Source organism: Leuciscus leuciscus, assembly GCF_965113295.1.
Source record: "Leuciscus leuciscus genome assembly, chromosome: 12".
In the NCBI taxonomy this organism is placed as follows: Eukaryota; Metazoa; Chordata; class Actinopteri; order Cypriniformes; family Leuciscidae; genus Leuciscus; species Leuciscus leuciscus.
The window spans coordinates 20,864,376-20,890,324 of NC_138736.1; the positions used below are offsets into that span (position 1 = coordinate 20,864,376).

At 38.8% G+C, this 25,949-nt stretch overlaps 1 protein-coding gene across 1 annotated transcript in view; it reads left to right on the top strand.

Moving 5' to 3' along the window:
* Window positions 1-362: 362 nt before the first annotated feature.
* The window catches only part of ube2e1 (ubiquitin-conjugating enzyme E2E 1), a 52,911-nt gene continuing 27,324 nt past the window's right edge, over window positions 363-25,949 (top strand). Inside the window, 3 exon segments of the mRNA XM_082186839.1 lie at window positions 363-683; window positions 1,633-2,274; window positions 17,389-17,439. Of these exon segments, the coding sequence (XP_082042965.1) occupies window positions 2,264-2,274; window positions 17,389-17,439 (62 nt within the window). The 5' untranslated portion in view covers window positions 363-683; window positions 1,633-2,263.

The window sequence follows — 25,949 nt, forward strand, 5'->3', positions numbered from 1 at the left end:
GACATATAATAATACCACTTAATACAACTTTTCTGAGAATGTCATTTGAGAGACACATTACCATTCTAGATAATTAAAAACAAATAACATTTAGAATATTTCATCACATCTCAACTGTTTGATCTTTAAATCATTGTTAATTCTTAAGAAAAAAAGGATGGCAACGTAAATTATTTTAATAAATCGTGTAATATAAAACACCCTATGATTTATAGAGTCAACTACAAAATATATTTACACTTACCAATCAAAATAGGTCTATATTATAATCAAATTAATTGATTCTACTCCGTAGTAGAATGAGGAGATGTCGTCACGACACAGCGCCCCGCCCCCAGAGATCGCATCATCCTCCCCTTTCCGCCATTTTGGGAGGATACCTGCCAGCACCGTTCATTGTTTGTATTGGTAGTAGAGGAGGTTGTCGCACTATTTTAGAATGCCTGGAAAACACTGCTGTGTAAAAAACTGCTCCAGTGTCTCACACGATTGTCGTGGAAACCGTAGGAACAATGTGTTACAGTTTTTTCGTTTCCCTACATGGAAAAAGCATGAAGGAGAGCATGTCTCCGATGTGACAAGGAGACGTCGGATTTCTTGGGTGGCTGCAATTAGAAGAAAGGACATTACTTTCGACCGCATCTCCGAGTCGATGAGAGTGTGTTCTCTGCATTTTCATTCGGGTAAGTTCTCAAAAAATTATTTAAATGTGTTTATGTTGTCAGCTTAAGAAGTGCACCTGACGTTGTTGCCTAGCCTGCTATCTAACTACAGTGCTAAGCATAAGTGAATACATCAATGCTAAAGTTGAATAAAAAGAGGAATAAAAAAATCATATTTTGTAAATTAATCTTATTGCCTTATTTAAAAATGAGGAAAAATCACCATACCTAGAGATTGGCATGGGGTAGTTTCCATAAGAGCATCTCTCAATGCAAATCAAACCAGCTATTAGGCTAACTGAAATAAACCATGCCAATATCTAGGTATGGCTAAGGGTATGTGATGATGTGGGGCTATTTTAATTCCAAAAGCCAAGGGAACTTTATCAGGATGCATAGTATCCTGGATCCATAAAATAACTGGCCTTAAAATTAAAAATCTCCCTGCCTCTATGGGAATTTAACATAGGGGTGTCCTGACTTATGCACTCTTAAGAACATTCATTTATTTACGATAAATTATTAATTCACAAAGAAAATTGGTGTCTTTAAAGGTTGGATTTTTTTAATTAAGGCATTTAGAACAATTTCAAAAAGATGATTTTTTTTTTTTTTTTTTTTTAGTCAACTTTAGCATGGGTCTATTCACTTATGCTTAGTACTGTATCAAACTGTTGCTTCTTTGAGAATACTTGATGGACAACCATCAATGTTGTTTTTAACAAAACTAGTTGAGATTATGTTCATGACATGATGCTAGCTTGTCGGTGAAATGTGCTCGCAGTAATGTGTTTGTCCCACACAGTGGTTCTCTACACTAACTTTCCCCACTTTGGAGGACATTACAAAGATGCATTGGACAAACATGTCCTTAGCCTTTTTTCTGCAAGATCTTTTAATGTAATGAGTTTTCCAGCTTAAAGCATTCAATACATTTATGAGTTTTCTTAATCAAATTATTTTGTTCTAGGTAAACCATCATATGAGATGTTTGAGAACCACCCTGACTGGAAACCATCTTTGCGGTTAGGCCACAGTGATGTTAAGCAAACAGATGAAGCGAGATTTCTGCGACTAGTAAATCGCAGGACCCAGCACCAGGAGCAGCCGCCATCCCCGGCACAGCAACAGGAGCAAGTGCCCCCGATGGTGGCTGGTAAAATAAAGTGTAATCTAATCTACTATGAAATTACTGTAAATTTGAAATAAATTATTTAAACACCTTTATATGACTTAACAGTATTTATTGAGAACTCACAATGAACAGTGTATTAATGTTTTCACAATATGCTCTAAAGAAATCACAATGAAAAGTGCATTAATGTAATGTGCATCAAACACTAATCTGCACAAGAAGGGCAAAACCAAGGAGTGTCAGCAGAAGGGGTGTCCACAAGCCCCACACAATGAAAGTGATACCACTGTACTGTACAGTTCTCGTTGTCACATGCCACCATTTGACCTTTCTCTGGTCCAGCACAGAGACACCACACTGACTTATTTATCTTGGGTGCTTTGTCTTTTTTTGGCAGGCTGCTTTCTTGGCGTCTTTACACGCACTTCCAGTGGCTGTTGTTGCCGTAGCACACTGGGGCCAAACGATGCTTGGGAGGTAGGTGGTACTGTGAAATATTGCACCACGAGTTCAGGGAGAGCCACCTTCAGGAAGAACTCCTGTGCCTTCTGAAGCCGTGCCTTCCAAATAAAGTGTCTGGAGTTATGCGTAGAATCACACAGTCCTTCAGTGTCCACACTACAAAGTCACAGTATGCACTGTCTGTTACAAAAAGTTGAGTCTGGACCTGGCTGTAGTACTGGTGGTTCTTCTTGAGGTGCACCTGACCATCAACCACATGCAGGCAGAAATTGCGGTCATCTGATGAACATGCATCAAGGACTGTGTAGTCCTTGTACTTAGCTGGGCATTTAATTTCAATGCAGCCCTTCCCACAACAGGTGCAACTCACAATGGCATCTGGTGATGCTCCTGCTTGTGGGAAGGCCGGGTTGACAAAAAACCCACAAGTTTGCACTTGTTGATTTCTGTGCTGTTCTTTTGTTTGGGTGGTGTATATCTGCCTCGCTGTCTCCTCCTGTTTGATACCCCAACTGGTGGCTGCTGTTCTTGGCCCGCGCGTAGGGTAACAAACCCTCTTTATGGTGGAGAGAGCTGGTGAGCTGATGTCTGTTGCATAGACACTGTGCATTGAGGAGGCCATGATTCTGCACGTGTTCTCAACGTAGGACTGGTGTGGGTCTCACCATCAATGCGTCTGTTTAGAGACCTGCGTGTGGCAGCAGCAGATGTGAAGTTGGCCGGTTCATCGGTGACTGTGGCCTTTTCCTTCAACGGGACACAGGCATCAACCATAAAGAACAGGGCTCCAACATGGGTGCATGACTCAGCTACACCAGCCATGCATGTGCAGTGGGCTTAACACACTTGTCCCGATGGTGTAAGGATGACCCATGGTGTGCAGACTGATCTCATGAAATGGCGTATGTATGACACGCCAATTCGATTTCCATTTTTGGCGTGCTATCAACACGCATAATCGCTTTTCAGCGTGTTTATCAACGCCGTTGACTTAACGTTACATTACTGTATAGATATGACCTACCCCAACTCCCTAAAAGTCCCTAAACCTACCCGTCACTGGGGTTAATCTTCTCCTACCATCCTAGGAAAAAAAATATCGATTCCCCGGTATCACGACAAGACGTGAAATAATCACGTTGGTCCCCTTTGGAAAACGTGTAGATGTCACAGTTTAACGCCCATACACGTTTGCCATATCTTGAAGATATCTGTACAATTTCCTATACCATTGTATAGATTATAAATGTAAGATCCCTTAACTCTACTCCCACACCTAAACATACCCATTTTATGGACAATATTAAAATGATAAAACGTAATGGACAGATAAGTAGGAAAATGGCATTTTTATGAACAATATGGCATTAAAAGATAGTTTGAGCCACGAATCCTACCCCTAAACCTAACCATAACCATTTCTTAAAACTACCTAGGCAACAATTATAAAGAAAAACAACAGACATACAAGTATAATCACAATAATTTATTTATACTAACCTTACAACACAACATCGATTCACAAAATACACCAATTTTATTAGCTTGATGTAATCCAAACCTTCAGAATCCATATATTATTTGCAAGAAAAAGATCCAAACTCAGCCCTTTATCCAGTAATCGTCACCTTGACCGTAAACGTCAAACCCCGCGCTTGTTATGAATTCAAATTAAAAAATTGCGCCCTCAAGAAGCGACAGGTTACTATGGTTACGGCAGTAATATCAAACGCTCATTGGCTCTCGCCTGCTTCGTCACAGATTGCGTCATGCACATTCACATTTGAAATGAAGCGCGCACTGCTGCGCAGGCGCAGCCCTCAGAGGGAGCGAACCGAACCGAAGACGGATTAACGTTTTCATGGATTTGAATTAATAACTTAAATTCTGCTGTCTGTTACCTCATACAAAACCACTGCCAGAGAGGACTGCGACACATCGTCACGTGAACAACTTTTGGTAGCGATTTTGACATTTTCTCATTAAATAAATTATTGTGATTATACTTGTCTGTCTGTTGTTTTTCTTTATAATTGTAGCCTATAGTTTTAAGAAATGGTTATGATTAGATTTAGGGGTAGGATTAGCAAACGTCCGGGGATAATGGTACGTGTAAGATTCACGTCTGAGGCTGTTAAACTGTGACATCTACACGTTTTCCAAAGGGGACCAACATGATTATTTCACGTACATTTTGCTCCGTTTCGCTCGGACATTTAACGGCGTAGACATACACGCGGAAGATGACGGTTCGTTTCGGCGTGAACAAACACGCGGATAGCTCAAAATGCGTATAGATAACACGCCACTTTTGACTTGAAAGTGGCGTGTATGTTTACGCAAAGTCATGATGTCATGTTGCGGTGTGAGAGGAGGCTCGCTGAGCCGCCATGAATGCATGACCTGTTAAATACAAGAGGTAATATGTATATATTACAAAGGTCACTTTTTTTTTGAAGTTATACACTTCACATTTCCATTTGTCTGTAGCCTTGCCTGGATCACATATACGCCTTGCACTCTCGCCCTTAATGCACTCAAGTCCCCAACACACAAACCTACAACATTACACCCCCCACATTAAAACTCATTAACATACAAAATAATATTCACCTAATATTCAATAATATTTTTTGATCTGCCTGCATTGACACTATTTCATTTGAACTGAACTGAGCTGGACGATGACTTCACTGTTCGATCCAGAGCTGCTGTACAGCAGTAACAAACTTTGTTATTTTCCTGTTATTACTGTTAAGCTGCTTTGATACAATCTGTATTGTAAAAAGCACTATATAAATAAAAGTGACTTGACTTGACAAAAGGTGAAGCAACTTACCTTTGCCAGTACAACATTTTTTTCACAGTTTGGGGGCTTGTAGATGACCAAGTCGTGCACCCAGCCGCAGCAGAATGTCTCGTAGCTTTCCAAGGATTTCAGGCTTTTGAATTCTAGTATAGTGTAATAACTGATGCCCAAAACCAAGTAATTAACTATTACCATATAAGTGCAAGGTGGTAAAGAGTCTAGGTCTCTGTTCCATTCAGCTGCAGGCAGCTCATATGGGTCGACGTTTTTAATATCAGCCAGCTTCTCTAAATACCTCTGTTTGGCATTGGTAGTAAGTTTCTCATTGTAAGGACCCTTTTCTTTTGCCGCATTCTTCTCCATTTCTTTTTCATTTTCTTTTCTTAATTTTCTCGTAATTTCTATTATAATTCCTCGAGTCGTCTTTCCTGTCCCGTCTCTGTATCGCTCTTACACTGTTGCCCCTGGCAACCGATAGCGTAGGATCCCAAAATGGTGGACGGGCTCAATTTGTCACATGACAGCAAGCTACCGTGACGTATGTCCTCATTCTCAATAGCCTACATTTCCAAAAAGACGACTTTCCTGACTAACCAACAGAGAACCATGTCCTTCCTGGAAACGTTCTGGGAACCAAATGTTAACGTTGCCAAAACGTTCAGGGAACTAAAAGGCATTTTGCAAACTGTCATTTAAAGCTCTGAGTTAATATGGCCGCTTGTGTTTTCGGTACACTCATTTGGCCAGCAGAGGTCCTCCGCGTTTGTGTTTTCCCCCCAGTGGGAATACAAGCCTGTACCTGAATGTGGGATTTAGGTGTGTATTATGTTTAAATAAATCTACACTACACTAACATCCTAAGTCCACACACTTGAATTGCTGTTGATGTCAATTTAAATGCAGTAAAGGTAGACAGGCAAACTTGTTTTGAAAAGGAAGTATGACATATTTTTTAAGTTAGGCTACTCCTCAATTTTGGCACATTTAAATTCTTGAGAAAGATATACGAGATAAGCTCCAAGCCTGCAATAATTAATTGGATAGTCATAAAATCTACTGACGACTCAAACTCAGCATATATTATGTAGATAGATGTTCTGTACCAACCCAATATTGTTACAAATCCTGACACATTTATCTCCTTTTTGAAACTTTTAGACAAAAGATTAGGGAGAGGCAAAATAGGACCATCACATTGCTCTTTTCGCGCACATAGCTTTTGGAAGGGTCAATCTTAGAACTACCACTATTTCAGATATCCTGCATACAATCTGTGCAACAGGACAGGTCGTCTGACCAATCTTTTTAACTGCCCTAAATAATTCTCGAATGGAAATCCAGAAGTGTTGTCAAGTGGACCATGGCATTTCCCATCATCAGCTAAGTAAACAAGGCTATGCACATTATAGACCACAAATTCCTTGCCATAGAGCTTCCCAAAGTGCTCCACAAAAGCCACTAATGCCTTTGCATATTCACACATTACAGAACACATGGTTGGATCAATAAGAATTGAAATTCCAACTGAGAGAAGCATACAGTTATTGTAAGTGCATACAACATCAAAAAGAACTACTGATCCTGTGTAGAGTAAAAACTGTCTTAGTTCAGTTGCCTTCCACCTGTTTTTTTTCTTCAATTGACCTTGGTTTACGAGCAAATTCTGATGGGACATAATTTTTAATGGAGAGTAACTTCTGAGATAATTTGATTACTTTCTGTGATGGCAGTCTTTAGAGGACCACTTGTCCATAGATCTAAATGCATATAATCATGAGGGAAACAAGATGTCATGTTTATATCAAGTTCAGTAAGTGCAGATCTAGTTTTGTGGTGGTCTTCATCACACATGCTTCTGAACGTTTCATTTGTTCTTAGGGCAGCATTGGTCTCAGGGAAAGTCATGCGCTTTTGCATATATAACCTGTATGAGACTTAACTCCCTTAACATATACACGAGCAGGTGCATCACAAACTATCTGCCTGCATGTCATGTCTCTGATTTCCTTGAGGTTTTGTGATACTGATAGGAAATTTTACTTTTCCCCCCTCAGTCTAGGAAGGCCTTGATCATTGTGCAGTCTATGTATAGCAGACTCTCCTGAGAGTCATCTGAGCTTCTTGTCACTGTCACAGATACTCATTCTAGGGTGCGTTTACATGACAACGATATGCTTAAAACGGAGAAGATTTTCTTTTTCCGCGTATAGACGACACCATTGTCAAAACAACCCCCATTCACACGATCCGAGAAAACAAATAAAAACCCCTGTATTCTGCTGCCAGGCCATTAGAAGGTGATGGAAAAACTATAGACTGAACACGTAATATGCATGTGCATGACGCCATCGTCTTCAGAGAGTCAGTTTACCTTGTAAACGAATGGCCAAAATGCATAAACAGTTTTACGTTTTTAGTTGAAACCGGTGTTGTGTAAACTGCCCCTTTATTTTGTTTGAATTTCCCGCCACTCATCCGTTTTCCTGGACACTAATCATCATCACTGCTGTTTGTCATTTAGTTAATCACCATGTATATTTAGTTCCTCTTGTTACTCAGTGTTTGTCCGATCACAGTTACATTGCCATTTAGTGTGTGTTGCCCTGCCTGTTTATTGTATTAGTATTCTCATTAAACTTCATGTTGGAACATGTTCTTCCTCCTTCTTCTGTCTGCCAGCAATCACCCGTGACAGATGATTGGACCAGAAAATGGATTACGCTGCGAAATTTGCTGCGGTGGCTCAGATGACAACTTTCATTCACTGAGCAGTTATGTCGTCGCGCCATCACCCTTCGACGACGAGACCCTCAAATCTCTGTTCTGGATAGGGGCCAACTATCACCATCCCGTTGACCTCCCAGACACCTCTGGATTAAACTGGAGGTAGGCCATCATCAGGTGTCTGGAGAGCGTCTGTCCCCGATTCAGGACACAGCCAGAGCCCAGTCCACCACCACCCTCAACCACTTGAGCGTCCCGCAGACGAAGATAAATGAACCATTGCCCTGAAGCCCCAGAGTGAGTTTGACCAGGGGTGTGAGCCAGTGACATCTGTGGCTTAAGGGAGTTCTGGTGGATTTGGAAACTGGGGACTGGCTGATTGATTTGGACACAGAGGTACTGCTTCCCACCCTGAATCATTTGTCTGTTCTTCATCATCGCTGTTAATAGACAGTATTTAGACTGTTTCGTCAACCTGTTGGGAATTGGAATTACCATTATTGATCTCATCAAACTTACCTCTGTCACATTCACCGCAATGCTTAGCCCGTCCTCCAGCCCCTCCTCTGCTGGATGCTTGCAGCACTTCGTCTTCCCTGGAAACGCCCGGCTGTGACGTAGAGCATCAGGTTGTGCAACCGCCATCAGTGCCTGAGTGAATGGATCATGTGGCTTCGCCTCTGGCCTCTGATCCCTTCGCTCCATCTAGGCCCTTCGACCTATCAGCTACGCTTTGGCTCCTCCCACCTTCGGCTCCACCAGATACCATCTGGCTTGCAGCTTCACCGGGTTCCCTCGTCCCACAGACTCACCCTTGGTCAGTCGTCACTCTGATTCTACCACAGACTTACAGGCTGTCCGCTGCGTTCTGTTCTGCGGCTGCAGCGGGTTCCTCCTTCCCTTCGGCGGCGTCTTTGTCCTCCGTCACACTGGCTCCGCCTCAGCCCTCTGGTAATCTGGCTCCACCTCCGACGCTCGTCACCGCGACTTCGCCTACGTCTCCAGTGCCAACGATGTCTCTGTCTCTCTACATGTACTGACATTGGCCCTGCACCTGGGGCTCACCTGACAATGGCTCCCTCTCCATTGGTCGTCCCCCGAATGTAGCCACCAAGTTTCCATCCGGTCTGTTTATTCTTGGGTTGGTGACAGAGCTCTGATTCTGCAATCGTCTTGTCTTTCATGGTGAGCGTGTGGTTCTGAGCTCGGCCTTCTGTCCGAAGTTGTTTTGTTTGCAGAGTGTGGTGCTCGGATCCCAACACTTTGGTTTCGGTTCTGTGTCAGGATACGGACATTCATGCTCTTTGTGTTTATCTTCTGTTGTGAGCGCACTCTGTCTTGTTGTGTGAGCATGGAAATTTGAGTTAGCTCGGGCTGTATGCTCTTCTGTTCGCGTATTGTTGTTTTCAGTGTAGCACGTGGTTCGTGTTTACATCGGCCGTGTGTTTCATGTTATGTTTTGTTAACACACAGCTTATGAGTGTTCTCATTAGCTGCGAGTTTGTGTCTTTTGTTTGAGCACATGGCTTGTCATGTTTGTTTGTGCTCTCCTGTCTATTGTGTAACCCCACCCATTTTGTTATCTGATTATTGGTTAATTTGCCCCACCTGTCCTCCCTCATTACCTGCCTTAGTTGCTTTCGGTTTATTCTCCTTGTGTTTTCAGTCATGCAGGTTCGTTGTCTAATGTTTCCCGTTGTGTGTTGCCAATGTGCCTTGCCTGTTCCTGTCCTGCCCAGTCCAGTCCAGTCGAGTGCAGTCCAGTCTAATTTTTCCCCCATGGGGTAGTTTTTGTTGTTTGTTTTAGTTTTATTAAAAAAAAAAAAAAAACATAAACTCTGCACAATTGAGTCCTCTCCTCATCCCTTTACCCGCACCCTGACAAATATGCTGTTTTGATGCTCAAGAATCAGTTATTATTATCAAGTCAATGGAGCCCATCAACTGTTTCACAAAATCGCAAAAAACGCAAAGGGTTTTCTCATAAATATTATTTAGATTATTACATTGGATAAAGACTGCAACAAATATACAACATTAAAATATAATTCACAGTACTGAAATAAATAACTGAGATACATCCCTGCTACAAGTCGTTTCATAAAGTAATGCAAACAAAATGAGTGATGGAGACCACCATTTAGAGACAAGTTTTTATTTTTTTAAATGTTAAATATACTGCAAAAAATTATCTGACTGTTATTTCATCCCTTCACTAATAACAACTAATAATGTGTCCTCTGCATTTTTATTGTTGTTAACTGTGTGTGTATTCAGAGATGTACAGCAGAGACTGGACAAGAGTCCCAACATAAGCAGATCCAGTTCAGATACAGAGCAGAGAGAGATTCTCCCATCAGAACAGTCCCAGGACAGAAATCAGAATCAACTCTGAAAGAAAGAGGCCAAGATCCCTAGCAAAACCATGGCTAAACTCTCCACTAGTGACAAGAGGTATGCTAAACATCTGTGGGCAATCAGACAGGATGTGCATTCCTAGACTGGTCCAGGGTTGGAGGATGTGAGGCTGGAGAGATGTGTCTCTTGTTCTTTTCCATTTTCTTGCACCAGGTTTGACTTGCATCCCAAATTGTTTCCAGTATATTTTATTGTATTCCACAATGTATTATACATTCACAATTACACGTACAATTATATGTTCCCAGACATTTTTGGGCCAGTATCCTCTGTCCAGGTCAAGCTTAGCTTGATGCTAAGTTGCTTTCCCGGGAAGTCCGACAGCCGTGCTTCAGAAAACTGACATTAACATAGGGCTGGGCGATATGGCTGAAAACTGTATCACGATATAAGTGTTTCATATCGGTCGATATCGATAATTATTGAATTTTTTTATAACATATTTAAAATAAGGACCAGTCCAGGAGACAAATATATTACATTTAAAGATTTTTTATTTTAAACTTAACCTACCTCTGATTATAATCCCATCAGTTAAAAAGGCAGAAATGTCAACACGACCATGGAAAACTCAAAAGTCTAAAATCACAATGAACACTTAACAATTATCTCTTAACATTAAGGTGCAAAATTAAAGAATACGTAAGAAATGCTTTATAAAGGGGTGGGCGATATGGCAAAAATATAATATTACGATTTCTTTCTATAAATTATATAAATCTATTTCTTTCTATTTTCTATAAATTATACATTGATACTTATTAAAGCTATTAATAAAGTTATTAGTCAAGAGCAGTGAGTGATTTTCTCTTTACATTTTGTTGTTTTATTAACATTAAAGGGATAGTTCTCCTAAAAATTCTAATTTTCATAATTTACTCTCTCACGTTGTTTTAAACTCGAATAAGTTTCTTTCTTCTGTTGAAAATAAAAGTTATTTGGAAGAATGTGGGTAACCAAACAGTTGATGTACCCCAGTGACTTCCATAGTATATTTTTCCTCCTATGGAAGTCAATGGGGACCAGCTACTGTTTGGATACCCACATTCTTCAAAATATTAATATTAGAAAATATTAGAAGGCAATTAATACAGGTTTGGAACAACATTAGAGTGCGTAAATAATGAGATAATTTTTATTTTTGGGTGAACTATCCCTTTAAGGACAAGCGGCAGCGTGTTTACTATTACTACTGTCTCTTTAAGAGCTGCGCGCGACGCGTCTATTATACACGCATTTGACAAGCAGATTTTCTCTCAATTTTCTCAAGTTTGCTTTCACTTTAGACATATCCGACTAGTTTATGTAAACCTTGTGTGTATAACAGTATTAGCAAAATAAGACTCGAAAGATAACTTAGTATTCAGGCGCTGGTAGACAGGCTTTTAGTGCATGTGAGCTTCACATGTATGCGCTGAGAAACTAGCTAGAACAGCGCATAAGCACGCGAATAACAGAAAAACTGACGACGGTCTTGCATAATCTGCAGACGACATTGGTCTGACTACGGTCAGACTTTAAGTCAGGCGAGCTGACTTTTTCTGTTTTATCTAGTTACTAGAGAGTGAGTGCCTTTGTTCATGCAATCAAACTTGCTTTGCTGGTTTCTTCCAACGAAAAAAATAAATAAATAATTATCGAACGTTTTATCGAACGCATTTTTTATTGATATTGATTACGTGTCTATCGCGATACATATCGTTATCGTTTTATCGCCCAGCCCTACATTAACACTTAAGTAAAGAGTCATTGCTATTAAAACGGTACATCTCATCTAATCACATTGGTGACGTGTCACATCAAGTGATTTGTTGACTTCACCACTGGGAGCTTTTGAGTCTGAGGGAGGGAAGGGATATGTGTGGTAGCAACAATGGCAGAAATGTTTCAGATATGGAGGGAATCTGTTCCCTTCAGGCTACAGGATCCTCAAGCTCATGTTCAGCGTTTCATTTCTCAAGTTCAGCCATATAAATGTGCCACCTCAGGAAAAACACTTCTTATCAAATTACACATCAGCCTCTTGAGGACTCCATAACTGCTGCTGGTTCCGTACTGACCCTGCGGAAAAGTTATAATTTTTCTGCTGATATCACTCTCTTAGTAGTAGGCCTAACTGTTTATTTTCTTCTAGATCTAAGTGTTCATGATGAACGCAGGTGTAGATGCTGGTAGGGCTGTACTCAACCAAAGAAAATCTTGGTCGACTGAAGTCCTGAAATTTTCGACTAAAAATCGACTAAAATCGACTAAAAATGACGGTAGAAAAAAAAAAAACGTTAAATGAATTAGATGCGCACTGTGCGCAGTACTTGGTAGCTGTTGTCCGCCTAAATGAATTATAAATAAACATAAAAAACTAGTAGGCTATTTGCAGTATATTAAATCGTTTTTGACCTAATTATTTTGCACTGAAATGAGTCTGACACTCGAGTCTGTCGGCTCTGACAGCGTTGCATCACGTGCACCTGCAATATCATAGCTTATGATTTCCGAAAATAGTACTATGTTGTCAACTAGTGATATCATCACAAGAACTGTTGAGGAATATGCAACATAATTTAGACAATTATTTTTGTCATATGTTATAATAATAAGTTATAACTGTCAGACACTATCATTTCACCGTGCATGTCCTCGCACCGAGCGAGTCTGAACATGAGCTCAGCTTCACAGCTGAGACACGAATAGACTATTAACTTAAAGCTTTTACTCTTAATAAACACAAAAGGCACGTCCACTTTAATAAAAAAAAGAATATTTATTAAACAAACCAGATCAAGAGCAGAAACGAAATAAAGTGCATAACTGAAAAATAAAGCATCCTAGGCTCAAAACTAACACAACCAACAGCACAGCGCAATTTTGCATTAGGCTCCAAATAAAAAATAAAAAAGTTAGGTTATCACACTAAAACATTGAAATATGCAAATTATGATATGTTCATATAGCCTACTCAAAACAGACAGGGCAAGCTAATGCAGACAAGTGAGCTTACCACTTTTAGATGATATGTCATGTTTGTCGTCGAGCTGTGGAAAACTGTTGCTTGCAAACTTTGCATTCGATATCAATTTTAACAAAATGCTGCCACACTGTCGATTTCTTTGTTGTTGACATGTTAGAAGAGGACTGACTATTAAACGATCTCACAATTAATAATATTCAGCATCAAACCTTCTATAGTTAGCTCTCTTTTGGGTTGGGCTAATCCAAAAAAGGTGAAAACAAGGGGGGTGTTCTGAAGACAGACTGTTACAGTGAAACAAGGGTACTCTGAAAACACCCCCATTAGCAGTTAGTGCTTTCCACCTGATGAAATGAGCGCCTCAGCGCGGCAAAACTGATGAAATAAACGCGGCAAAACTGATGAAATGAACGCGGCAAAAAATCGACCAATCAGAATTTTGGTCGAACCAGAACGTATCGACCAATTAATCGACTAATCGACTGGGACAGTACAGCCCTAGATGCTGGACACTGCTCTTCTCAGCTGTGTGCTCAGAGGTCAGACATTTCTTCTCATGAGCCATGAATGCTGAGAGACATTGCATCTGTGAAATGATCACAACAGTCAAAATGAATGTGCTTTATTCACACAACTTTTCCTGCTTACAGGAAGTGTGAAATTTCTCCCCCTTGTGTAGCACCAGAGTTATTGCAAAAGTAATTTGATTTTTACATTGTTCTATTCAAAACTCTGGGGTGCTGGGGTGTTGGGTGTGGTTGCCAGGGTGTTTCTAAGTGGTTTCTTAATTCTAAGTGGTTGATTACTAGCCCAAGTCAAAACAGCCCACCCCAAGTCTCTTTGACATTATGGTCCCTAGATATGAATCAGTGGGAATGTTTTTTGTTTTGTTTTGTTTTTGCCCAAAAAAGAACTCTTTGATTGAATTTGATTAAATCATGGAGAGGGGTTCCATATGATGGAAACATGTTATATCATCATGTAGGATAAACTTAACTAAACATACAGTAGACATCCAAATAACTTAATTGAATCAAGTTATTTTTATGATTCACAAGATTCAGTTAAGTTATTTGGACAATTTTCCATACTATCAAGCTGTACCAACAATACACTAGATGTCGCATTGGCTACGGTTTCGCAGTAGCCAATGCGACATCTAGTGTATATATCTATACCCGCCCGCGCTCTCAGATCATTTGGACGCAGCTGTGTTCAAGAGGTAAAAACGATATAAATACTGTTCGTTTTCTCACACAAACCGCTCGTTTCGTGTCTTGTGCCATCAATGTGTACTTACGATGGGGAATTGTTTAATTTGGACGATGGGGAATTGTTTTAATTTGGACTCTGTGCATGCTCTTTGAGACAGTGACCATCGACCTGCATTATATGACTGACAGACAAGAACGGAGCTGTCATCATAGTCCACCATTGTTGATACGCTGGAGCACTTGTCTATGAGCAGAATGGCATAAAAGCGATTGTGGTGTTCTGTTCTTTGGTGTAATAAGGAACACAGCAGTCATTTTGATGTTCCTAAATCCGAACCGTTGAAGACACAGTGGCTGAGTTTTGTTTTTCGAAGGGAATAACCCACGATCAACAGCAATGCTTTCATGTTTGCGCGAATCATTTCACACACCAGACTGCTTTACAAACGAGGGTCAGTATAAAGCTGGTTTTGCTAAGAAGCTGCTCCTGAAAAAAGGATCGGTACCAACTATTCGTGTTCCTGCTGCACCTCCAGAATAAGTGAGTTTAACGTCTTATTAACCGTTATATTAATCTTTATATTAATCTTTGCAAATTGCTTGCACGCTTCACAATGAATGCGGCTAAGGTTTACACATACGGCATGTTTTCTATGTACGACGTTCTCAATATAATTCATAATCCCAAGTTTATAATGAACACAATATGGTTATTGTGTTATTACAAACTGTGTACGCAGGTGTTAAAGTTAACGTGGTAATACTACACTAAGCTTACTTTTGTTGATGGTTTATAACGGTGTCTGTAAATGATTAAGTAATGTCAAAAAAACAGTTATAACTGCATGAAGATGAATGGTAATACAAAATTCTTAGGTGTCCTTCAACTACTGTTAGAAACATTCCTGCCGTGACCTCATGTCAGTGCTTCAGCCCTGACAGTTGTACGTAACACTGCATAGATAACGTTACGCATCACTGACAAGCCTACATTTACCGGAAAAAATTTTTCATGACCATTAGCTGTAACATCAATCTGTCAATGAACTAACGTATACATCAGTAAACACATAGCGTTCGTATCTCACTACTCTACCCTGCCAGTACATAAAAAGATAGATCAAAGTGACATTACGTTAACCAACCATTCAGAAATGTCCTATTCGAGCCTTAATTGTCGAACTTCTTTGGGCCGTCATTTTGTTTCCGGGTCCGACTCCGGTTCAAATTGATACGGTTGCACAGTGTCCTCAGAGACTCCCGCTGCCATTCTTCAAAATATACCCTCAACTGTTGTCAAGGCAACACTCCACGTGTGTTGTGTCCGGTTGTGTCAAAAACGCCCCACAGAACAGAGGGGCGGGGTGAGCAAAGCTCATTATCATTTAAAGACACATGCACTTAAACGGCGTGCTGAAAACAGAGCTGTTTTTGACCAGGTAAAATGAGTTTTAATACTAATGAGAATTTTTAATTAAAGTATATTACAAACTTTTAATTTAGACCCTAAAGAATCATATTAGCTTGTACAAAAATGGCATTATATGACCCCTTTAAATCAAAATGAATTGTTTAAATAAAGTGAACAGCCTTTTCTTAAAAAATTTTTTTTAATGTATTTTGTCATCTGCAATGTGAAAATTACTTCTCAATGGTCAACCCAGTGGTCTTCTAAGAAATCTAATCCTGTTCGAATGTGAATGTCTGTGATTGCTGATGCAAACGAAAGGCTGCATCCTAGTGAGACTGCATCCTTAGTCCAGTCCTTCTGAGGTTTGTATAGGCTAGAGTCTTCCTCAGCATTAAACTCTAGAATGAGATGGTCTAGTAAGTGTGCATGGCTACGTCATAAATGTTTCCGCCCCCGTGGTCATGGCGCGAAAATACTTAAATTATACTTTTGAAAAATCCTTCATATTAAAAAATCTTTATATTAACTGACTTTCTATTGATGCAGTACAGGTAATTACAATCGTTTGTGGTCTTCCAGTGGTTTAAATTTATTTTACAGTTTAATTAATTAATTAATTTACAAAAAAACCCAAAAAAACATATTGACTTCATCTTGTCTTGCATTACGTCGTGAAATTGGATGAGCTCAGTGTTGATTCATTTTCTGCTTTTTTTGTAAATTGGAATGTGTGCAATGGATTGTGGGCAATTGAAGGACACGAAGAATACACTTGATGCATCCTTCAAAATAAGCTGAATGAAGGACGTGGAACAAATGCTGCCTTCAAAGGATCCATCAAATTGAGACGTCCTTCGACGGAGCTTGATGACGTGGCTGCTGAGATATGCAGCCTTACTAGGACGCAGCCTCCCGATTAAAAAGCACCCACTGTATTAAAAAATTATAACATTATAGAGCCAAATCGCAGAAACTGCTAAGATACCCATTTTAATATCAGTGCCAGGTCAGAGAAAGATACTTGATCTAGATTTCTCTGCTCACTATGCAAGTTTATTATAAACAGCCACTTTAAACTCATGTGAAGAGTTTTTATAATAAATTAAAATGATAATCAATAAATAATTAAAAGACATATACGATACATTTTGTAACACCCATATCTAGAAAACACACACTCACACCTCTGTAATAAACATGGCCCCGTCCAAATCGGTATTTAAAAAACTAGTCCTTTCCGAAAAGGGCTTTAGACACCCCTGAGACACAGACATGTTTTATCATATAGCAAATCAGCAGCTACAAATGTAATTTCTACTCTTTATACTGTTCCCACATGTATCCTGTTTGCATGCAAGAATTAGGGCTGTAATCTATGACACTAATGTTAATAAGATGATAAAAAGTCAAATGTTTGCTCATAGTGTTATTCTGACCTTTTGTATTTTTCTAGTCCTCTTGAGTTTGTGAAAACGTACGGGAATCAATGTGTTGTTCATTATTAAATGCAGTGCAGGAGATGATTGATTTTTTTTTTTTCTGAGCATGGCAATGAGTGTATTGAAACTTCGCTCTTGTTTTCCAGGATTCAGAAGGAGCTAGCAGAGGTATCCCTTGATCCCCCTCCAAACCGCAGGTATAGGTCTGAGAGTTTTCCATGTGCTAATAATGCTGTATCCTTTGGCAGAGGTCTGCTTATGATGTCTCTGAAAGAAGGTGGTTATATTGTCAATAACAGATCACTGTGATAATCAAGGGGACTTGGTGTTTATTTCTGTATGGTAGCCTAAAATAGGTTTGAGAGTGGTCGGTGTGAATAATGAGAATGCCCTCTGGTTGAACACTGTCAGATAAAAGGGCCTGTTGTGTTCAAGATTGCATATAATGTTTATTTTATTTTGCTGTTCTAATGGACAAGCTAGAGCAGAGCTTTCTGCTGTTGTTTCACACTGAAGGAGTCAGTTGAAGGAGTCGGTTGTTGAAGGAGTCACTGAGAGTTGAAAAGAACATTCTGGGTTATAATAATAATTCATTACATTTTTATCTAGAACTTTTCATAGAAGGGGGACTCTCCTCAACCACCACCAATGTGCAGCATCCACCTGGATGATGCGATGGCAGCCATATTGCACCAGAAGCACCATACACCAGCTTATTGATGGAGATGAGAGAGAGTGATGAAGCCAATTAGTATATATATGTATGTATATTGTAGCGTAAACGACTCGGGGTAAATGTGAATTAGCTCAAGAATATAGGGAATATTAATATTTATGACTCATAGTCATAATTCATAAGTCGCATGTACATTTATTTTATCAATTATCGAGATTACCTTGTTCTGTACTGTCTGATCATGACAGTTAAGAAGGGAGTATCCCTTTTTAAACTCCAAGAAAGCTTTGTCTTCTGGCCACGAATATCAAACTTTCTGAGTTTATGAATTAAAACTACTCAAGGTAGTCAATATCGAGCTTGTAGCTTAGATCTTTAATTTCATTGACTTTATAAAGTGGGTTTTCAAACACAGAGACAATTAAAAGTATAAATGGGTTTATTAATAAAATGGCACACACTAGAGATTATATAAACTACAAACATAAACGTACGTAAAAATGCAAACAAACCAATAAACATTTAACCGAACAAAAACATAAACATAGCGTGATCAGAATGAAAATGGAATGAAAGAAAGAAAGATATAGAGGGAAGATAGAGGGTAACTTAAATCACAGACCTAAGACCTAGACACCTGGAACAGCTTTTATAGGAATCAATATACTTGCGAGATGTGGTACTCTTTCAGTGTGATGCTGAAAAGGGGACGCGCGTGCGCGTGTCCGGCTGGTTTGCGTCTAGCTTCTTCTTCTGGGTCGTTTCGAAAAACGATGTAAAGGCTCACTTGAATTTAACGTTACCGAGAAAGTTCAGATTCGTCTCCCGGGATGGGAGAGGCTGGAAATCTTAGTTGCAAAGACCGGCTGTTACGACTCGAACATGGGTTCGTTCGATGGAGAAGGCCAGGGCCTCCTTCAGATGTTCCTTGGAGAAGCGCTGCGCCGGGGAGGAGGGTCCAGAGAAGTTGGATGAGTTGAGAGGAAGAGAAGAGAAGAGAGCGAGCGTCTGCTTGTGTTTTGGTTTTAAAGCAGCGCGGGGTAACGCCCTGTTTGATGACGGGACCCAATGGAATCTTTCGGTTCTGAGGCGGGAGCGTTTCATTGTTTGTGAAGGAACGCCTCTTCTGATCGTACCCAGAAAAATGCATTAAAACTTTAATACCACATTATGTATAGAAATATAAACATTTGTGCGGAATATAGTTTATATTTCTGTATAAAGAAGCTCAGTACGATCCGTAGGATATCATACCCGACATTAATATCAGTAAATGAAACAGATACATCTCAAATGTATCAACACGTGTCCATTACATCTGCAGAGGTGCATAAATATCTCAGTTTATCCCATCACAACCCATAGACAAGAAAACTACATAAAAACATTTCATGCGTGTGTGTAACTTGTATTTTAGGAGTTTCAGAGTGGTTTGGTGTGTGTGTGATTCAGAGCGGGTTTTCTGTTGAGATCGGAATGTCAGTAATGTCTTTGAAGCTCACACTGTCGAGAGGGGGGAAGCGAGTCGTAAACGGGGGTTCAGTTACAGAGTTTGCCAAGTCTGTGGGACTTAGAAAGTGTTTTCACTTTTAATTAGTATATAAATTAAAAGTCAATTTTTTACCCATCGAGCCATAGTCGTTACAATATATATATATATATATATATATATATATGTATGTATGTATGTATATATGTATGTCTGTGTGGATGATTAGGAGGCCATGATGGACAGAGGCCAATGGGCAAATTTGGATGCCAGGGTTACACCCAAGCGGGAAGGAAGTCGACCGGAAGTTGAAGCCGGCCGCGTGCCACCATCTTGTAGCAGAACTTCACCTGCTGTTAGCATCCCATTGACTCCCATTCATTTTGGCGTCACTTTGACAGCGAATAACTTTACATCTGAGGCGTTTGAAGACTCCATTTGTCCATTATTTATTTCTAAAGAAACACGACAATGTATAAAATGCTCCATTACCTTGTAGCTTACGTTATGGCCCAGTAAAAACAGTTTTTGTAAAAGTAGGCTAACGATTGCGTCATAACCACACGACTCTCTGTCGCACAGTAGAGAGATTACCGTATTGACGGGAGGAGAAGCTCGCGGACAATCGGGGAGACGTGGAGGCAAAATGACAAAATAATTAATCAGAATACCTAGCAAAAGTTTCTCCTGCTCGTAGCTCATGGACAGCTCCTACTCACGCTCTCCGTCTCTGCAAGATTCGGAAGGGAATGATTCAGATTTCTCATGCCACAGCCACTAGAAGACAGACGGGTTGCTCACGTCACATCTACGTCGTCAAGCTCGGTTTGAGTCTGCGCGTCAGGAACGGAAGTCCTAAAAAATCGCTGAAAATGGGCTTCACTTGCCTCAATTGAGTTCCAATGAGATGACTCTGTCCATTTCTTATACTGTCTATGGTTACACCCCTACTCTTTCGAAAGACATCCACAGATTTTTTTGTGACCACAGAGAGTCAGGACCTCAGTGGTGAGTGCCCCCTGCTGGCCTCACTCACACCTCTTCCCAGGTGTTTTCCCAGGTCTCCCATCCAGGTACTGACCAGGCTCAACCCTGCTTAGCTTCAGTAAGCAACCAGTCTTGGGCTACAGGGTAAAACTGCTTTTTATTCTTTCAACCGATTAATATTATTATTATTATTATTATTATTATTATCAAGTATACTAGAAAGGGATGGCTATTGCATAACTATTGGAGTTTGGCTTTGTGTCCATGTCTGTCAGCTTTGAGATCCGTGTCCAAGTGTGCTTTTAAAATCTCAGTTCACAAAATTAGTAAGCACATAAGCACATTTAAACATACTAAAATAATGTATCAAGCACAGGGACACACACACACAATAAAATGCTCTTTTGGATGATAATGACTCACAGTATAGTTTTTTACTCCAAGGCCTCCCATTGTACACAATAACATTCGAAACTTGTTATTTTTTTAAATAAAATTTACAGTAGCTAGAAGTGTCCATAGATTAAATTAATTATAAATAAAATAATTAAGATTGAAGTTTTTATTTTTAAGAGCTACATTTTTTTCAGGGATACCAATATTGTTAACCAATGATTTTACATGACTTTTACAGTCTTTCATAATTTACTGAATAATAAAAATAATATATATATATATATATTCTTTTTAATATTTTGTACTCAAAATTATTACCTGACAAAATATTTTAGAGCCTGTCATAACTAAAATGTATATTCTTTATAAAAATTCCCATGAAGTTTTAAGATTTATTAATTTACATGATTAACAAAAAAAAAAAAAAAAAACTTTTGTTGAAGGAGTCAGTGAATTAAAATAAGAAATATCTTTATTCTTAGTTGTTTGGGCTTACTTTAATTCCTCTATCATCTTATTTTAAATGATTTTTATTCATCATGAGGCCCATTTGGAAGTTTGCTGAAGCCCCCTAGTTAGTGGGCCCTGGACCAGTTGCCCCTGATTAACAATGGCAAGTAACTAATCATCAACATGAACGTAAGATTTTTGGCTATAAAACAAGTGACATGCTAACTTTGTTTCAAGGAAATTCAAGGCATTACTGAAAGGAAATGTGTCTGTACTTAATTCATGTAAATATTTTACAATGAATTAATTACAAAAATACAAACTTCAATGTTCTCTTGCCACATATTCTCCTCCACTTCACATGCACTACAAATTTAAATTATACTAAATGTTTTTCAGTTGTTTGAACTGAAGCATGAAATTTATTTTCAACGGCAATAGTGCTTAACTTGCATTTTACCCAGAATGTTCTTTTTAATCTATGTCTGTTTAACAAAGGGATAGAGAAAAAAAAAAAATGTTTGCAGGTTCTTGAGAGGCTGGTGGAACATTGAACTGATAGAAAATCTCCTTGACTAATGTTGGCTGAGTTTGGGAGTGGTCACGCAAGTGTCAACATGTATCTGCGCCTCTCTGCTCACATTAATTGTGTGTGTGTGTGTGTGTGTGTGTGTGTGTGTGTGTGTGTGTGTGTGTGTGTGTGTGTGTGTGTGTGTGTGTGTGTGTGTGTGTGTGTGTGTGTGTGTGTGTGTGTGTGTGTGTGTGTGTGTGTGTGTGTGTGTGTGTGTGTGTGTGTGTGTGTGTGTGTGTGTGTGTGTGTGTGTGTGTGTGTGTGTGTGTGTGTGTGTGTGTGTGTGTGTGTGTGTGTGTGTAATCCAACAGCTTCCAGCCCAGTGTGCAGGAAAAGCTTTCCACTATACGCATTTGATTTGAAAAGGGACACATGATTGGCTGCCAATTTCACAGCCCATAAATTTACCATTTTAAACTTTTACTCAGATTTCAGCTTAACACTGCCAGACAGTATTGTGATGCGTGAGATTGTAAGAATGTGTCAAAGGTAGATAGATAGATTTTTTATTTGTCCTCGAGAGGAAATTAGTTTCCACCGTAAATGCGTACATAACCCAAACACACATGACATGTAAAATTATCAACATTTCATAATACCATCAAAAATAGTTGCTGACATCATAAAAAAAACATTACAAAAAACACACAACAACAAGAGAGCATACATGACGCATTAATGGCCGATTTCCTATGTATTTAGAGCTTGTACAGATAGGAACAAAACTCTTACTATACCTGGCCTTTCTACACATCTGTAACCTATTCCTACGACCAGAAGGCAGGGGGATCAAATATTTGTAAAGTGGGTGGTCTGAGTCGTTTTTTGTGCCTTTCATAACGTGAATGTCGAGACACTATCCGATAAATTAGGGGTAGGAATACCAATAATTTTACTTGCTAAATAAGTTATCTTTAAGAATTTGTTCTTGTTGGTAACTGTTAGCATGAAAAAAACAAATGGCACCATAAGTAAGGACTGGCTCAATAATACTGCGATACAAAAGAAGAAGACGTGGCTGAACAGACAAGTGTCTAAGTTTACGAATAGCTATCAGTCTTTGTTGTTGACAGCACTTGTAAACCCCTAGTGTGTGCTGGTTGAAGTTGAGATTTTGATCCAAAGTAATGCCGAGATATTTGAAATACTCTACCTTTCAAATATCTCTCCGTTAATGGTAATGCTAGAAGCATGGATCTGTGTTTTTGGGGAGCTAAAGACCAGTTTCTTTGTCTTTGAAATATTGAGGTGCAGAAAGTTATCCTCTCACCACGTACTAAAATGTGCTATAGAACATTGATAGTTCAAAAAATAGTCATTGTCCTTATTTAGCAAAGCAAGAATGGCTGTATCATCTGCATATTTAAATTACTGAGTAGTGGTAAATGGACTCTGACAGTCATTTGTGTATAGAATATAAAGGAATGGGCTAAGTACGCACCCCTGGGGGGCGCCAGTAACAATGGTTAATAAAACAAAGGTTTCTTCCTATTAGAAAGAAAATTATGGATCCAATATATTAGAGATGATGGAACGTGCTGACTCTGTATAGTTTCTTTATCACCTGATGACGTTGAATCAAGTTGAAAGCGGAACTCAAAGTGAAACTGTTATCTGTCTCTGAGACAAACAGATTTTGGAGAAAGTGTAGTTAAAGGAATAGTTCATTCAATGAAATTCGGTTGTCATTGATTTCACCCTCATGTTGTTCCAACCCCTCTTTACTTTTTTTGCTGTATAGTGCAAAAAGAGAGGTTTAGCACAATGTTCATGCTGTTTTTGTCCATACAATGAAAGTATACAGGCATAAAAGACAAAAGTTAAATATTAAAAGTATAAAATAAGTTAATGCTGCTTGAGTGATGCATTCCAAGCCATATGATACTGTAGCATTGTGAGGAAAAGACCAAAATAATAGCAGCAGAGAATACCAAAGGCCAGGAAAAAAAGAAAGTACAGATTTGTATTGACATATGTATGATTTTTCATTTTTGTGTGAACTATTCCTGCAGGTGTGGAACCATTATGAAGTTTTCTGAATGAAAATATTTGATCAATGTAATCAGTGCTGTGCAAATTGTTGAAATTGTCATTTTGCACTTTACAGGAGGACTGAATTATTAATGATAGATCTAAATATATATTAAGGTTGTTGAATAGTGAAAATGCGCAGAAAATCTTTATTTAAAGTGTGTTGCACATTGACATTTTTTTTTATTTAAAAAAAAAAAAAAAATGTAAATTTCACTTTTATTAAATATAAATCCCTTGGGTCATTTTTCAGCTTGTCAGTAATTAATTCATATAGCTGATTTAAGTAATGTTATAGCTGTCTTTATGTATGGAGTCATACGGGTCACTAGTCTCTCTGACATATGTGTGTTAGTGAACAAACACTGTCATCCTTAAATTGAATTCCTGGGTAAGATGAGAAGATGAAATTTCTAGCTCGCCATGTTGGAAAATGTTTTTAGCATAAGCTTAAATGAAGTGATTATTTGGAAATGTTTTTCCTCTGTCGAAAACACAGCATCCTTTTGTGATGATCTTCCTCTAGTTGTAATGATTTTTGTCACCCTGATGGAGTGTAATTGATTAAATGTGACAGTGGTGCTGGAAGAGACACACAACAGATGCAGTATAAGGCTGCTTTCCTTTGCACTCTAATTTTATTTAATTACCATATCCTTTCATAACAATCCAGATCCCATTTTGATACAAATCCCCAAGCTGCCAATGGAAAACAATGTTGGACCCCAAGGGGACATGGTTGGCCAAGCACTTTTTCTCTTTGTCAGTCTCCTTTATTTTCTTCTCATTATTGCATGGCTGTCTGTAATATTTGATCCCTATTGATCAGTATCTGCACTGAGCAGTCAAATATTTCTGTGTAATGATTGCTAAACTATATTTGACCATTGTCCATGTCTCTCGTATCATGCTGTGGTCTCTCTGATTTTGCACTAGTGTTAGAATAGCAGTGAGATATGGCATTTTATGACTGAAAATGACTGTTGTAAAAATGGCCTTGGATGATTTTATTTTATTTTATTTTCAGTAATAATTTTAATAAATATGTTGAGCATGAAATTTTGATGTCTAGTGAAAGCAAGGAAATTAAAGACAATGAAACGTCACAAAGAATGAGAGAGAGTAAAAAAAACTTAAAATAGATTCTGATTCAAATAGAATAGTAACCAAAAATTATTCAGACACAAGATATATTTATTTTTTACTAGTGGGTTCAGGATACTATAGTTAATTTATGCAAGTAAGGATTGCAAAATAAAGCAAACTGTGACATATTATGGCCAAAAGTTCTTCATACAGTGGATTACCAGTAAAATGTATAAAAATTTGGGACCACTTTGACCTGACCATGTTTTGCTTAAGTGTTTTTTTTTATTGCTAATGCGATCTTTTTACACCACAGACTACACAAAATTAAGCATTGCTTGGTAATTGGTTGACCTAAATTGGTATTATCTAGATGTGTACTTAAATTTAACAGCTGACAGCTATTCAACCTAATTCATTTGTGAGACAAGTCTAACCAAACCAGTGAAATATCAACTGATTTGATAAAGCTGAGTTCTTTACAGATCTGAGTCATATTTTATTACCATTTTCTAAACTATAGCGAATAAACTGTGATAATTTGAGAAATGTTGAATGTGTCGGAATAAAGTCACTTTGGTTGCAGAATGAAAATAATCTATAAATTAATATTATAATAAACTTGTTGCAAGTGTCTTCTATATTTTCGGAAGCGTTAAGAAGCTCAAAGCCATGTAATAAGTCGGATAATGTACAGTCAGCTATTATTGCTAAATAAAACTTTGAGACTGATATTTTTTTGGGATCATGACCAGCTGACTGGGCATCTCTCATGTAAAAGTTGTGTGTGTGTGTAATTTCTGCGTGAATTGGTCATTGAATTCAATTCTGCTGTGACTGAACATCAGTAATAAAGGCAGCTCTGTAAACGACTGTAGAAGAGTAGAATTAAGAGTAGAAGTCTTTCACTGCTATTCACAGTTTGTGATGTTTACTGTGTACATCTGTCTGTAGTTTATTAGACACTCTGAATAGCTGGTTAATGGTGAGTTGTTTTTGGCCATGCCAGGAGAGCTGGACA